General features: G+C 66.7%; 5 protein-coding genes across 5 annotated transcripts in view; 2 read left to right on the top strand and 3 right to left on the bottom strand.

Moving 5' to 3' along the window:
* EMIHUDRAFT_351312 (hypothetical protein) overlaps positions 1 to 895 on the top strand; it is a gene marked incomplete at its 5' end in the record, with an annotated part of 2,722 nt that extends 1,827 nt beyond the window's left edge. Inside the window, 2 exons of the mRNA XM_005793733.1 lie at positions 72 to 257; positions 402 to 895. Of these exons, the coding sequence (XP_005793790.1) occupies positions 72 to 257; positions 402 to 611 (396 nt within the window). The 3' untranslated portion in view covers positions 612 to 895. The remainder of the gene's footprint in view (positions 1 to 71; positions 258 to 401) is intronic.
* A 916-nt stretch (positions 896 to 1,811) lies between these two features.
* On the bottom strand, positions 1,812 to 3,218 carry EMIHUDRAFT_97578 (hypothetical protein; the record flags this gene model as incomplete). The annotated part of the gene is made up of 2 exons (XM_005793732.1): positions 1,812 to 2,741; positions 2,820 to 3,218. The coding sequence occupies 2 exons, from the start codon at positions 3,216 to 3,218 to the stop codon at positions 1,812 to 1,814; spliced, it is 1,329 nt and encodes a 442-aa protein (XP_005793789.1).
* Positions 3,219 to 5,893: 2,675 nt separating this feature from the next.
* EMIHUDRAFT_199690 (hypothetical protein) lies at positions 5,894 to 6,732 on the top strand (the record flags this gene model as incomplete). Its single annotated transcript, XM_005793731.1, has 3 exons — positions 5,894 to 6,385; positions 6,452 to 6,529; positions 6,610 to 6,732. 3 exons carry the CDS (start codon positions 5,894 to 5,896, stop codon positions 6,730 to 6,732), a joined length of 693 nt encoding a protein of 230 aa, XP_005793788.1.
* A 590-nt stretch (positions 6,733 to 7,322) lies between these two features.
* Positions 7,323 to 8,279, bottom strand: EMIHUDRAFT_199689 (hypothetical protein; the record flags this gene model as incomplete). The annotated part of the gene is made up of 1 exon (XM_005793730.1): positions 7,323 to 8,279. One exon carries the CDS (start codon positions 8,277 to 8,279, stop codon positions 7,323 to 7,325), a length of 957 nt encoding a protein of 318 aa, XP_005793787.1.
* Positions 8,280 to 11,618: 3,339 nt separating this feature from the next.
* On the bottom strand, positions 11,619 to 12,552 carry EMIHUDRAFT_433333 (hypothetical protein). The gene is made up of 4 exons (XM_005793729.1): positions 12,397 to 12,552; positions 12,252 to 12,328; positions 12,028 to 12,186; positions 11,619 to 11,938 (listed from the first exon to the last, which is right to left on the bottom strand). Exons 1-4 carry the CDS (start codon positions 12,494 to 12,496, stop codon positions 11,750 to 11,752), a joined length of 525 nt encoding a protein of 174 aa, XP_005793786.1. The 5' UTR covers positions 12,497 to 12,552; the 3' UTR covers positions 11,619 to 11,749.
* Positions 12,553 to 14,672: the final 2,120 nt, after the last annotated feature.

Genomic DNA, 14,672 nt, shown 5'->3' with positions numbered 1-14,672 from the left:
GGGGGGAGCTCCTCCCTTTGCCGCGCGCGTGCGCTGTGGCGCCCGCCCTCGCTCCGCTGCTCACCCGGTAGTCGCGCGCGCGCGCGGGGCAGGTGCCTGACGCGGGCCTGCTCTGCGACCTGCTCTGGTCGGACCCGGAGGCGGATATTACGGGGTGGGCGGAGAACGACCGCGGCGTCTCCTTCACGTTTGGCGCCGACGTCGTCTCGAAGTTCCTGCAGAAGCACGACTTCGACCTCGTCGTGCGCGCGCACCAGGTGCGGGAGGCGGCGGCGGGGCGGGATGCGGCGGGGCGGGATGCGGCGGGAGTTGCTGCAACGGGGCGTTGCTGCGGCGGGGCGGGCTGTGGCTGGCGGAGGAGACATCGCTGAGCTCTTTCCCCCCACTGGTCTTGCCGTCAGGTTGTCGAGGACGGGTACGAGTTCTTTGCCGACCGGCAGCTAGTCACCATCTTCTCGGCGCCAAACTACTGCGGCGAGTTTGACAACGCGGGCGCCGTCATGTCGGTAGACGAGAGCCTGATGTGCTCCTTCCGCATCCTCAAGCCGACAGAGAAGCACAAATTCGGCTTCTCGGCGAACCGGCCGCTGACGCCGCCTCGGAAGCGATGATCATCGGGCTCGACCTCCTCCTCTGGCATCTCTCACGGCGCAGCCGCGCCCAGCGCAGGGAGGCGTGGCCGGGGCGGCGCCCACGCGCACATGTATCTCATCATGTAAACGTCAGTAGCCGCTCGGGGACCGGCGGCCGGCGCTCCCCCTCCCCACCCCTCGCGGGACGGCCCGCCCGTGCAGAGGGTGCTGCGCCGTTCCGACATACGGCCGAGAAACTCCGCGTGTAATCCCATCCCTCTATAAGCTCTCTCTATCTACAAATATAGACGCCTAGATCTCGCGGCGAGACCGATCTTGGACTGGGTGCGCGTGTGGGGGTGTGCTGCGGGTCGTGAGGTCTCGGGGCCTCTGCGCTCTGCGCTCTGGCTCTGCGGTCTGCGCCTCTCCCCCTCTCCCGAGTGCCGAGAGCCTCTCGCGTGGCGCGCAACCGTCCACCGCGAGATCCGCGGACCGCGCGAGACCGAAAAGGAAAAAACCCACCGGCCACCGCGCCAGCCGCCACGCCCCCGCCGGGGCGCGGGCGGGCCGCGCCGCGGTTTTATGGATTATGCGTTTGCGGTTAGGGTTACCCGGTTCCCGCCCCATCCCCGATCCCCCATCCCGGTAGCGGTACGCGGTGTACGGTAGCCGGCCGGTTTGGCGTGTGACCGCGCACTCGTTAGTCTCGTTACACGTTAGACGTCGGTCGGTGTTACCGCGCGATTAGTGCGCGATATGGCGTGCGCGCGCGTGGCCTGGTACATGTTGGTGTTCATACTCAACTTCTCATGCATCGTCTGAATGAATCGTCTGTCTCTCCGCTCTGATCTCGGCGATCCCGCGATCCAGACTCAGAGACACAGTCACACATAATCGCCGACGGCCGTCAGGGGCACGACTCCATCCCGCCATTCTTCCAGCCTTTGTCCAGATTTGGTAGACGCGCACCAGGCGGTGGGGGGGCTTTTCCCGCACACGCCCGAATACCTTTCCCCCCCCCCCCCCCTCCCCCCTTGGCGCCGGAGGCGGATCAGCCAGCCGAGCACTCGTCGCTCGCAGTCATCACCCCCCGGACCCCTTCCCCCCCCCCCCCTCCCTCCCCGACCCCATCTCTACCCGTGCAACCTGGCGGCACACCTTGATCTCATGCACCGGAGGCTGATGCATGATGATGGATGATGAAGGATTGTGGTGAGATCACCCTCACCTCAGTCCAACTCAGCCGCGGCTGCGGTAGATGGGCACCGGAGGCTGCCCGAAAGAGAGCCCCTCGCAAGGCTTGTGCGCAGCGCCATGCGAGGCGGGCCGCCGGGCGTGCGCAGGTGGCCTGGCCGCTGCCTTGCGCGGCGACCGGCGCCCGCCCATGGCACAGAGGCTGTTTGTGTTTGCCCGGCGAGTCAGCGGCACCGGGTTGGGTCGCGGGGCGCCGGGCTCGGCGAGCGGGTGCTGCGAGAGCAGGGCGAGGACCGGGTCCGCTGCCGCTGCCGGCGGCGGCGGCATCGGCGGCGGGGGGGGCTGCCTCATCCCGAGCTGCGGCGGCGCGTGCATCGGTAGCTGCGGCGGCGGCATCGGCAGAGGCGGCGGCGGTGTGGTGGCGCGGTAGAGGGGCAAGTTCGGCGGCGGGTGGTTCGGCGGCGGGTGGTTCGGCGGCGGCGGGTGGTTCGGCGGCGGCGGGTGGTTCGGCGGCGGCGGGTGGTTCGGCGGCGGCGGGCGGTTCTGCTGCAAGCTGCGGCGTAGCAGGTGGAGCTGGTGGACGAGCGCCTCCTTCTGCTGCACGAGCTCGTTCTGCTGGTCGCGCAGGCTCGTCGTCTCCTCGGCGTGCAGCCGGCGCGCCCGCGCAAGCTCCGTTTCGTGCTCGCGCCTCTGCCGCTCTCGCTCTGCCTCGTGGGCGTGTCGAGCCTCTCCGATCGCGGCCGCGTGCTGGCGCCGCTCCTCCTCCAGCCCGCGCCTCGCCTGCTCGACCGCCTCGGCGCGGGCACGGCAAGCCTCGCCCGCCTCGCGCTGCGCGTCGTGCAGCTTCATCTCGACGCGCCCGCGTTCGGCGTTCGCCGCGCTGAGCTGGCGTCCCGCCAGGTCGGCTCGCTCCGCCAGCGACTGCGCCAGTGCGCGCGCCTCCCTCGCCTCCGTGGCCAGCGCCGTCTCCCTCGCCTGTGTCGCAGCAGGGGTGGGCGGTGGGCGGTGGCCGAGGCAGGATGGGTCGGGCACGGCTGCGCACGGTCAGCGCACCTTGCACGCGCTGATCTCTTTCCGCTGAGACGCGAGCTGCGCCTCGGAAGCGGCGACGAGGCTCCGCAGCTGCTTCTGCTCGGCCGCGGCCTCACTCGGGTTGAAGGCGGGCGCATCCGCGTTGAGCTTGGGCGGCGGCTTCGGCTTGAACTCAGGTGCCGCCGCGCTGAGCTTGGCCTCGCTCGCCGCGCTGTCGCTGCGCGCCGTACCGGCGATTGCGTGCGTGCCGTGGTAAGGGATGGGCTCGAGAGGAGTAAAGGCGTTGTGCGGCGGCTGCGCCCCAATGAACGCCTCGGCGTGAGGAGTCAGATCTGGCGCGGGGATGAGCGAGCTCGGGGTAGCTGGGCTGAAGGGCGCCGCGTGGTAAAAGGCAGCCAGGCGGGTACGGTCGGCGGCCATCTCTTCCTGCAGAGGCAGCCTCCCTCAAATCGCCCAGAACAAAAAAAATTACGGCGGCTGGCTGGCCACGGGGCACACATCCCTCAACACCCACGTCACGAACGTCGCCCGCGCCTTCGGCGCCTCGGCAAAGGTCATGGAGGTGAGGCTCGGCTGCAGGGACCCGACGCAGGCGCACGATCCGGACACCAACCCGTACCAGAGGGGCGACGGCGTCTTCGGCAACTATGCAGAGTCGGCGCGCGCCGTGGTGTACGACGGCACGTGCGTCACCGCGGTGCACCATGACAGGCTGCGCCCGCTGGCGAGCGGCAAGCGCCTAGCCACCGACTACGCTGAGGCGACGAAGCGGAAGGCCAAGGCAGCGGCGTGCGCTGAGGGAGGGTGTAGAGGATGTAGAGTGTAGAGCGCTGTAGAGCTGTAGAGATGTAGAGCGCTCTGGAGCGCTGTAGAGCTGTAGAGCTCTACATCCGCCGCGTGACGAGGCGCCTGCGTTGTAGAGCGATGTAGAGCGCGATTTTGTTGTAGAGTTTGTTGTAGAGGCTCTACAGCCAAACCGCCGGGAAGGCAGTGACTCAAAGAGGTCGAGCCGCGCTAATGGGGTTTTACCGAGCTTAGTGAAGCTCTGATGGACAGCCCTGACTATCCCTGACACACAGAGAGTCCCTCTGACGGCACACAACACCCTATAACTGCGTCATGAGCCTGCCATGTGTCGCCGGTGCCGCATTCGTCGCTGTGCTTCTTTAGCAGGCGGTGGACTGTCGGCTGCGAGGACGGTCGCATTTGCGCGAGGCGAGGCGAGCATTCAGACGCCTTATCTGCGCCATGACTCGCGCCAGCGCGTGCGGGAGCTCCTGGCTGAGCGTTGAGTCCAGGCGAGTTGCGCTGGCCACGATCGCTACGCCGAGCCGAGCTGACGCGCCGAGGCGCCGGCCAGTCGCAGCCGTGAGGCATGCCACAGCAGCAGAGGCATCTGCCACCCATTGGGCGGGCAGACAGAAGGCCAGGGCAGCACTGGCAAGTGCAACGCGCCTCATGTCGGAGAGCGACCGTGCCTCGTTCGCCGCTTATGATGTAGAGTTTGTTGTAGAGATTTCACGTTGTAGAGCGCCTCTACATCGCTCTACAACGCAGGCGCCTCGTCACGCGGCGGATGTAGAGCTCTACAGCTCTACAGCGCTCTACATCTCTACAGCTCTACAGTGCTCTACACTCTACATCCTCTACACCCTCCCTCAGGGCGTGCGACGCCAAAAACTGCGACTTTATGACATGGGCGGCGAGCACGCGTGGCGGCATCGGGCACGAGGCGGCGACGTGGTTCAACACCAACTTCGACATCAAGGCCGCTAAGGCGTCCTCCGACAGCGAACGATGGCGGGTCAGTAGCGAGCGCAAGCGCTTCCTGCAAGTGCACTCGGCCATCGTCGCGAGGCGCAACGCCGCCATCTTCGACTACAACGCGTGGCCGAAGATGGGCGGCGAGATGCCGCGGGCGCCTCGGGAGCAGTATGAATAGGGACGGGCGAGGGAGGAGGGGCGCTAATCACGGGCGACTACGAGTCGAAGGTTCGAGGACGACTACTCGCCGCCTGGGTCGTTTGGGGCGCGCGGCTCCGTCGAGGACCGGGCGCGCTCCTCACCCGGCGCGGCGTAGGTCCCACTCTGACGTATAGAGGGGAGGCACGGACAGCAGCCCGATCCATCAATTCCACTCATCTCCTGGTGCTCAGCCCCGTGCAACAGCGGTCCGGCAGGCTGCCCCCAAGGCCCCCCGGGCCGCTGCGGGTTTGGGAGTTATGCTTAGGCACAGCTTCGGCGATGGCAGCCCCTCTCTGGGGTGTTGCATAGGCGGGAAGTCTCCCCCGCTGGTCTCCTCCTTCCCATTTTTTCTTTTCTTTTGAGAGCAGGACGCCGGGTTTGTCTTGTATGTGCATGTCGGGCCTGGGTGTGTGTGAGGGGCAGAGGGGCGGGAGCGTGCGGGGCAGAGGCCCAACGTCGGGCGGCTTGTCGGGGTCCGGAGCATTCGAGGCGGGAGCGAGGAGGGGCGGATGGGCGGTCGGCGTCGGGGTAGAAGCAACAGGGCGTACGGGGTAGCCGTCACTCTCCTGCCTCACAAGGGCGGGGCTGTCCCGGAAAGTGAGAGACGCCGGGCAGCGTGGCGCATTACTGAACCCTCCCATACGTGCTTGTGCTCCTCCTTCGCTGTCCCATCTCCTCATCTCTTTCCCGCCTGGGCGGGGCAGCGGGTGGGCGCGCGGTGCGGCGTGGCGTGTGAGTGTGTGCGACTGCAACGACGGACCGCTCGCAAGGGACCATTGGGTTTGTACTATTAACAACGAAGGCGCTCTCAAAAAAAATTTTAAAATCGCGGGCTTGCTCAAAGTCCGCAGCAAACCTCCGTCCGGAAACGCAAAGTGCTGCTGCTGGGGACCCTCTCACTCTTTGGTTCCCTCTGGGTTGCCGGAAACTCTCGTACCAGGCCAACGCAAGAGCGCCGACTGCTGCCTACTTACTCGAGTACGGCCACGGTGCGTTACATCCGCCTGGCACACCGGGGCCGGCGACGGGGGAGGCGAGCTAACTGGACAAAAAAGTAATAAACGGCGAGCACTGACATCGGTTACATGGATGCGACAAGTTTGCAACGCCGTGCACGGCCAGTTCCCGGGATGTCCGCGAGGCGGCGCCAGCGCGCCGAGGAAGCGGAGGCCACCCCGCTCGCGCCAGAGGCGGACGATACCCTGCCGGCCGCTGCCCCGCCCGAGACGAGCGACGCGCAGCGGCTCTCTCCCGCCGCGGCGGAGCACTTGTTCCCCGAGCGCCGGCCGCCGACCGCCTTTGAGCGGCTCTTTGCGGCGGTGAATGGTGCAGTGCGGCCTCAGCCACCCAAGGCGAGGCACGAGATTGCCAGCTCGACACTGCTGCAACAGCTTGTCTGCGCCAACTCGGTGCTCTCTGCCCTGTGGGCCGCCGGCTGGATCTGTCTCTTCCTGTGGAAGGCGTCGGTGTGGGAGCCGCCGCTGCACGTGGTGATCCTGTCGCCGACGCTCTACATTGCGTGGGCCGTGTTTGAGCCGATCCGTCTGACACTGGGCTGCCTCGGCAACCTCCACGAGCGGATCGAGCTGCTTGGTCCGTTTATGTTTTCAACGCTGGCCGTGGTGCTCTCCTCCCACCTCTGCGCCGCCAGCCTCCGTGCCCTCTCACCAAGGGGCCGGCCACGCTAGGCGGTCATCCACGTCTACTTTCTCACCGCTCAGCACTACCTCGGGTGGATCACGCTGCAGGTGGAGTATCCGATGTCGGTGCGCCCGCTCGCACCAGCCAGCTCGCATTGGGCCCGGACTGCGGCCGCAGACAGCGCCCATGACCATGCCCTCACCAGGCGCTACTGCTCTGCATCTACGTTGCAGAGCTCGTTGTCGGTTGGCCTACCGCGAGACTGTTCATCCTCAAGGCCGAGGCCAACTTTCAGCTCGTGAGCGCGGGCGACCTCGACGAGCGGTGACGCACAGCTCCCCGGAAAGTGTGTGACTTTGAGTGAAAGTCCCTGTATGCATGTAGAGCTCAGAGAGAGAACTTTACGGACCGGTAAAAACTTTAGGAGGGACCCGCTGTGTGTGAGCTGTGAGGAGACGAGTGAGCTGTATAAAGGGTCCGCCTTTTTATGTTTTTCGGGCATTCACTACTGAATGACGGATATTCACACGAGCGCGGACGAGCGGTCGAGCGGCGCGGGGCCGGCGACGCGCGAGCCACGGGCGGGCCCGGTCGCCGGTCCGGGACTCTGTAGTCTCGTTTTCTACATTCTAGCTGATTCATGCTGTCTGTCGTGCATCATGTGTGCGAGGTTGCGACGGTGTACCTCAGTCACCTTGTGCCACGCCGTCGCATATCCGGATTATGCGACTGTGGCATAAGGTGACTGATGCACCGTCGCATCATGACACGCTCTCCCGCACCTCTCTCCTCCTCCTCTCTCGCAGCGTGAACTGCAGGCAGCGTGTGGGTGTGTTCCGCAGGGCCTCACGTGTCACGCGTGCCGTTGCTCACATGCGGCCATCCGGCGTCCCGGCCGCGATCCAACCACGCTCCGGGTCACTCCCCCGCGCATCCCGCCCTGAGCGCCCGGCTCAGCGCGCGGACCGTGCACTGGTCGGTGGAGCAGCAGCCGCCGATGATCGCCTCGAGCCCCGACGCGCGGATGCGGCCCGCCCACTCCCCCGCCAGCGCGTCGGCAAAGCTGCGCTCGCCGCCGACGCACTCCCAGCAGCGCTCGGTCGCGTTCCAGGTACCCCCGTCGTTGGGGTACAGCACCACGCCGGAGAGCGCGCCCTCGGCCGCCGGCGCGAGCAGCGCATCAAGCAGCTCGTGCACAATCGCCGGAGACACGCAGTTGGCGCCGAGCAGGCTGCGCGCGGGCCCCCGTGCCGCAAAGGCGGCGCGGCACGCGGAGACCGCATCGGCGACCGGGGTGCCGTCGGCGAGGTGGCTGCCGTCGCGGCACTGGAAGGACAGCCACGCCGGCATCTCGCGCCACCGCGGCTCCGCCAGCAGCGAGAGGATCGCCCGCACCTCCGGCATGCTGGGCAGCGTCTCAAAGGCGAGGCCGTCGGGGCGGCGCGGGGCGTCCGGCGGCAGCAGTCCCGCGAGCCGCGCGCCGTGCCACTCACGAAGCGCCGCCTCGCCAAGTGCGTAGTCGCCGCGGTACTCTGAGCCGTCGGCGAGCGTGGCGCCGTACGGCCCGCAGGACACCCACGCCTCTGCGCCGGGCGCCGCCGCGTCGCGCGCATCGAGCGCGAGCTCGATCGAGGCGGCGAGCGCCGCGGTGTCCGTGCCCGGACTCGTCTGGTACGAGGAGGAGAGGATGACGGACGCGCCGGCGGCGTAATAGGCGTCGTGTGCGGCCCGCAGCTTGGCGCGGCCGGCGGCGTCGGCGAGCAGGCCAGCCGTCCAGAGCTTGGGGTACTTGGTGAGGTCGACGCCGTGGTGATTCTCGAGCTGGGTGGAGAGGCCGCCGTCGAGGATCTTGAGGCCGGGCCGCAGCATCTTCATTGGATTGGCGGAGGCTCCGGCCGTGGTTAAAAAATGCTCGGTTTATGACCCCCCCTGAGGAATGGGTGTGTTGTCGTGCTAGTGCCTGGTGTCTACTAGCCCCCGAGTAGAGGGGGCGTTCCGCTGCTAGGGGAAACCCGGAGCGCAGAGCTAACCCTCGGGGACCCGTGTTTACTTTACGGCCCTTTCCCTGCGAACGCGCACCCCCCAGGGCTAGGCCTAGGGCTCTCTTGCCCGCAACCCGACACCGATCATCCGGCCCGCTGGGTGCGCTTCTCAGCTCCTCGGCCCTGGATGTGAGGTTAATTAATAACTGCACTCCAAGTGCTCCAAGGTTTATAGCTAGGGGAAACCTGGAGCGCGGACTAACCCTCGGAGACCCGTGTTTACTTTAAGGCCCTTTCCCTGCGAACGCGCACCCCCGGGGCTAGGGCTCTCTTGCCCGCAACCCGATCCCGATCATCCGGCCCGCTGGGTGCGCTTCTTAGCTCCCCGGCCCTGGATGTGAGGCTGATGACTGCACTCCAAGTGCTCCAAGGTTTATACCGACTGCACTCGAAGTGTCCAAGTGAAAAACACACAGACCAACCTTTTCACGCATAAGCTGAGCACTGATAGTCGATTGGGCTAGCCTACACCTAGCTAGCGGCCTAGCGCTAGCGGTTTAGGGAGGGTCCTCGAGATTCCGACCGCCCTGCGGCCCCAGCTACCAGCTGGCGCCGCTCGGCCCGGCTGGAGGCGCCTGGGGCGCCCAAAATCGCGGAGCCGGCGACGTCCTCCGGCCAGCAGCCGGATCGGGCGTCCGACCCGCCCCCTCGGCGACCCGAGATGGTCTCCCCGACCCCCGAGGCTTGGCGCACCGCGGGAGGGGGGCAGTCCAGTCACCCTGCACCGCCCAGGCCGCCCTCTGCGAGCCCAGGCGCGCCGTCGAGAGTGCCGACGCGATGTCGACGATTTTGGCCTGCGAGACGGGGGCGAGGAGCGGTGTGAGGGCGCCATGTGCCCGGGCGACGGGCTAAGGGGCCGCTACACGGGCCGCAGAGCTTACCAGCACCGGCGCGGTGGCGCTGGTAGCGATGGTGCTGCTTGCGGCCGCCTTTGGCAGTACCTGATCGAGGGCTGACTCGCGACGGCGACGGGGCGGCGAGCCGGGTGGCGGGGTGCGGGGAGGAAGGAGGGGACGCGCCGCGAGAGGGGGGGAGGGGCGCTCTCATGTCTGGCTGGCCCGCCCCGACCCCCACGGGGTCGGGATGGTCGATGATGCTGCTCTAGGCGGTCGTCCCGGGTCGCCAGACCGGTCCTGCGGCGGAGTCGGAGGGTGAGAGGGGCAAGGGCACGGCCGTGCGGCGGAGGGGACTCGCATCGCGCAGCTCGCAGCAGCCCGAGAGGGCCCGAGCCCGGCCAGGGAGTTACCCACCGCTCGGGCCAAAGAGACAGCGTCGCTGGAGCTGCGCCCCGCGGCCATTTTGTACGCCCGATGCACGCCTGACCCGGGAGGGGGAGGGGTGGTCAGAGTTTGAGAGACGCGGCGGGCCGGGGAGAGAGGGGACGCGCGCGCCTTCGAGTACGCACTCGCGGTGCCGGCCGGCTCGCAGGGGCCGCCAGCGCCGCTACGGAGGCGCTGCCTGCCGGGAAGGTGCTCGGGAGGGGCGCTGGTTGCGCCCCGGCGGCGCCTGCGGCCGGAGGGACACGTGGGCTTGGGCGTGGTGAGCAGCGCGGGCGAGAGAGGGACGGCGCGCGGCTCCCAAACGAGCCGCACGGGCTTCGTCTGGGCCGCCGAGGCCACCACCTTGGCCGCGGCGGCGGGCGAGATGGCGAGGTGGGCCGAGGCAAGCGTTGAACGTGCCGCCTTGCGCCCCTGAGGAGGGACGAGTGTGGGGTGCCACGGGCGGGGGGGGAGAGGTGAGAGGAGAGCGGTGGTCACCCTCACGAGGGGTGCGCGGACGCCGCCCGCCCCCCCCGAGCCCGCCACTGACGGTGTGGGGGCGGCACGGTCGAGCGCGCTGGTCGGGCGAGCCGTCTGAGTCGCCCGAGCGGTGCTCTGCCGGCCGGCGGACGCGCCCGAGAGTGGCCCGAGAGGGCTCAAAATACGGAGCCGCTCCCCGGACGTCCCGGGCGCCTGGCACGCGGACCGATGGCCCAGCCGTCCTGTGCGTGACTGGAGCGAAGGGGGGAGAGCTCAGGAGGGCGACGGGGCAGGGAGGGGGGCGGTGATGCGGTGCGGCGGGGTCTAATCGGCGGCGTGAAGAGAGGAGGTGCCAAAAGGCGACTACAAAGAGGCCTCTACGGGTGATATGGTGCGCCACGACGGCGGGAGAGCTCTCTCCCGCCGCCCCGCGGGCCGCCTCGAGGGGCCGTGTAGCCCATGCGCTCAGGCGCCTCTGTCGCGGGCAGAAGGGTCGCAGTGAAGGTGTCTCGACCGCCATCTACAGGGAGCCGACCCGGTCGGGTAGGGGAGGCAAACGCGAGCGGGTGGAGGGCAGTCTCGACCCACCTACGGCGTTGTCGTATTGGAGGGTATGTGGGCGACCTTCCATTGAGTCAGAAGCGTCGCCGCGCGCCGCCATCGCCCGCTGTGTGCTTCTTTGCCGGTGAGCGCGCGGCGCAGACACCTATCGTCAGAGGGGGGGAGGGTGAAGCGCGAGCGTTTCGTCGACCTAGGAGCCGCGGCAAGCGGCATGTAGCCCACTGATAGCCCCAACCCAGGCCTCGTAGCTTCAGATCCCGAGCGCCGGGTCGAGATAGCCGTCGCGAGACCTAAACTCGAAAATAAAATGGTGAGTTCGCCGACTTGAGAACGGTGCTGCGGGGTTACAAGTTGACAACTACGTCGCCCCACCTTCCGCATCCATAGCGGCCCAGCTACCTCTGGTCGGTGGTCGACGGCTGTCGCGGAGCCCGACAGCCGCGACAGCGGCGGCCGGGCCAAGGCGGCGGCCGAGAGGGTGCTGCTCGTCGAGCCAGCGGCTGCCGCTGGCGACGAGGGGGGTCCGGGACCGCGTTTGGGGGCAGGTGGTGCACCGGCTCGATGCCGGGCGAGCGGAGCGCCCTCCAGTCGGAGCGGCTCGGGCGAGCGAGGCGGTGGGGCGCTATGGGCGTTTAGAGGGGCGCCCATCGCTTCTCGCAACTCCGCCACGCTGACTTTGGGACATCGACGATACACCCTCGAATATTTCTCAGAGATTTATTTTGCATGACCCGTCAGGCCGTCTGTCCCCGCATGCGTTGCGCGGTCCGCGCGGACCATGCATGGAGAGCCCGCGCGGCGCGCCCGCAAGAGCCGCGCGCCACACACACATCAGTCATCACTCGTCAGCCTCTGAGCATTTTTGAGGCGACTGATAGTGATACCCCGTCAGCGTCACCCAACTCTTATCTATCTCCTGCGTGCACCCGAGACCGAGCTCAGAGGTCGCGGTACATCGATCGAGCCATACACACAGCGTGACAGGAGAGCTCGCTGCCCCCTCTCAAATGCCGCGCGCCGACTCAAGCACGAGAATGCCCTCGTAAAACGACGGCTCGGGCGGCTTCGCGAACATCTGCGGCGGCCCCTTGGGCGGCCCTCCCTCGCCGTCCGCTCCTCCCGCCCCTCCTCCTCCGCCCGGCTTTGGCTTCCCCGCGCGGTCCTCGGATCCCCTCCACGCTTCGAAGGCCGCCTGTTTGCAGCAGACGGCGTGAACCACCTGCGACGCTCTTCCACCCCCCCCCCACACCCCTCCCGCTCCGCCCGCCCCCAACGGCGCGCCTTGTCGCGCCACACCGAGAGAGTGGAGTGCGTGAAGCCGTCGTCGGGCGCGCCGTCACGCCGCAGCAGCAGGAAGCCCTGGAAGCCGTCGCGGCTGGCCAGCGTGCTCTCGCGCGAGGCGAAGCGCTGCTCAAAGCCGGACTCCATGCCGGGCAGCACCTGCTCACCCGCAGGGCCGTGAAAAGGCAGACGCTTCGCCAATTCCTCTGCGAGGGCCGTGGTGCCGAGAAGCGGTTCATGGCGACGTACACCTCGCCGTCCAGCATCGCCTTGCCGTCGGCCTCAACCTCGCGCCACCCGCCTGTCCACAGCGGCGGACGTGAAGGATGCGTCCTCTCACCGCTCTGTCCGCCTCGCGCCGCCGGGTGCCGGGCGTTGGCGCCGGCGGCACCACCGAGACGGGCAGCAGCCCATCCCACAGCGCGACCTTTGGCTTGCCCTTTGTGTTTTGCATCGTCGCGAGCACCATCGAGGCGACGCCTCCGATGGTGCCGCCGCCGTGCGCCTCCTTGAAGGCGTCGCCCTTCTTCCACGCGTCAAACTGCGCCTCCTCCTCCCAGACGGTGCACGAGATGTAATTCGGCGCCTCGCCGTCCCACTCGCCCGTGAGCCGCAGCATGCAGAAGAAGCGGAAGCCGTCGAGCATGCCAAGGCGGGATTTGCGCTCGGCCCACCGCTTCTCAAAGGCCGCCCCGCGGCCCTGTTTGACGCGAAAACGGTTGGTCGCCACGTACCGCTCCGCGGCGACTGTCGGCGTCGCGCTCGGCGACGCAGTGTCCGTCTCGACCGCCATGGTGGGCACGACTGAGCGCGCTAGCAGCACGCGCGGCGAAGCCCGCGCCGCAGGGTGGACGAGGCTAGTGGTGGCGACGATGAACCACATACACATATATACACACAGTGTGTATGATGAGTCGGCCAGAGAGAGAGCGGTGCCGTCAAGGTGCGAGGAGAATTCTTAGGAGCGAAGCCTCTCTCACAGCACACTGGCACGACAAGGGCGCGGACTGGCGCGGACTGGCACACACACGGTGCGAGGAGAAAACGAATCCGTGCGTCTCCCATCCCTCCCTAGAGCCGCCCCTGCCACCCCTGTGTCAGTGTGCCTGTGGTAGGAGAGACTGCCAGCGACAAGCTGGAGGCAGGTCGCTAGACTGAGATGAGACCGCCAGTGGATGTGGGAGTCCACCGCGCTGCGAGCCTGTCGTGTCCCTTGTCAGGAGCAGGAGAGCCCCACCTGTCCCCCTGATCGTTCTTCCAAAATCCTGCTCGTGCAGGTGGGGACCCTGTCCTCGTCCCATCCCTCGTTTGGCGTGTCTGTTTTCTTTCTTTCTTTCTTTCCCTAGAATTGTCCGTTTTCTTTCTTTCTTTTCGAGGTGGCTGCGGCGACCGCCCGGCTGCTGAAGCACTACACGCGCTCCGGCGCGTGGGTTGAGATCACGCCCGGCAGCCCTAGCCAGGCCCCGCGCTCGAGCCCCGCGCCTGGCCGCGACCGCGCGACCGCGGCTCTCACTCGAGCGGAGCCCGACTGCGTTTACTCGATCGTGTTCGAAGTCGTCGAACAATGTACGACGTCGTCGAACACAAGTGGAGAATGGCCGTACTCCTCTCCACGAGCGATTCAGAAGACGTACCACGTATCGATTCCGTTTAGAATTTCAGCGCGCAGACGGCTGTCGGACCAGGTCTCTTCATTCGCCCGCCGTGGCGCGGAATTTTCGATTGAGAGACTATGGAAAGTTCACGTCATGACGGTTAAACGGGCTGTTAATGGTCGCGACATGGTCAATATGTCGTGACAGCGCACAGCGGCTGCGAAACGACAGCAGCAACGAACAGCAGCAACGGACAGCTGGTGACAGCTGGTGACAGCTGGTGACAGCTGGTGACAGCTGGTGACAGCTGGTGACAGCTGGTGACAGGTAGGTGTCACTGTCGCTGTCGTTTGCTGTCATGACAGCTCCCAGCTGTCGTGACAGCGGCTAACGGTCGTGACAGCGGCTAACCGTCATGACGTGAACTTTCCATACTCTCTGAAACTGTAGCGCGAATCCGCCAGGATTCTCGCCAGCTCTGCTGAGGGGTGGTGCTGGGCTTCGTGCGGGCGCTCTCTTGCTGCCACGGACCTTCGACACGGACCTCGGACCTCGCGCACTCGCGCAAAGCGAGCCTCCAGCTGTCCTTCCTGGGTGGGTGCATCGAGGCGGCGCCCGGTCCCGGTCCCGGTGCCCACCGGAGCAGGGCCCTAGGCCTGTGGTTGCGGCGGCCCGGCGCGGCGATCATGCACAAGGGTTCACATGTGGGGGGAGGCGGGCGCCTCAGTAGAGGGATGTCTTCTTCAACTTCATTCATGGTAAACAAAAAAGGAAAAATTGCAGTTTACTACGTTTTGAGCTTTTCTCTTGCAGATTACTACGCGCGGGTCAAATTGTCTTGCAGATTACTACACACCACACAATTCTCTTTGCAGATTACTACACACCACACAATCCACCTTGCAGATTACTACACACCACACAATCCACCTTGCAGATTACTACACATCACACAATCCACCTTGCAGATTACTACACACCACACAATCCACCTTGCAGATTACTACACACCACACACTCCTGAGCCTTCAGGGACCTCCCCACGCGCAC

Source organism: Emiliania huxleyi (assembly GCF_000372725.1).
Source record: "Emiliania huxleyi CCMP1516 unplaced genomic scaffold EMIHUscaffold_10, whole genome shotgun sequence".
In the NCBI taxonomy this organism is placed as follows: Eukaryota; Haptophyta; order Isochrysidales; family Noelaerhabdaceae; genus Emiliania; species Emiliania huxleyi.
This window is presented reverse-complemented; position numbering and strand designations above follow the sequence as displayed.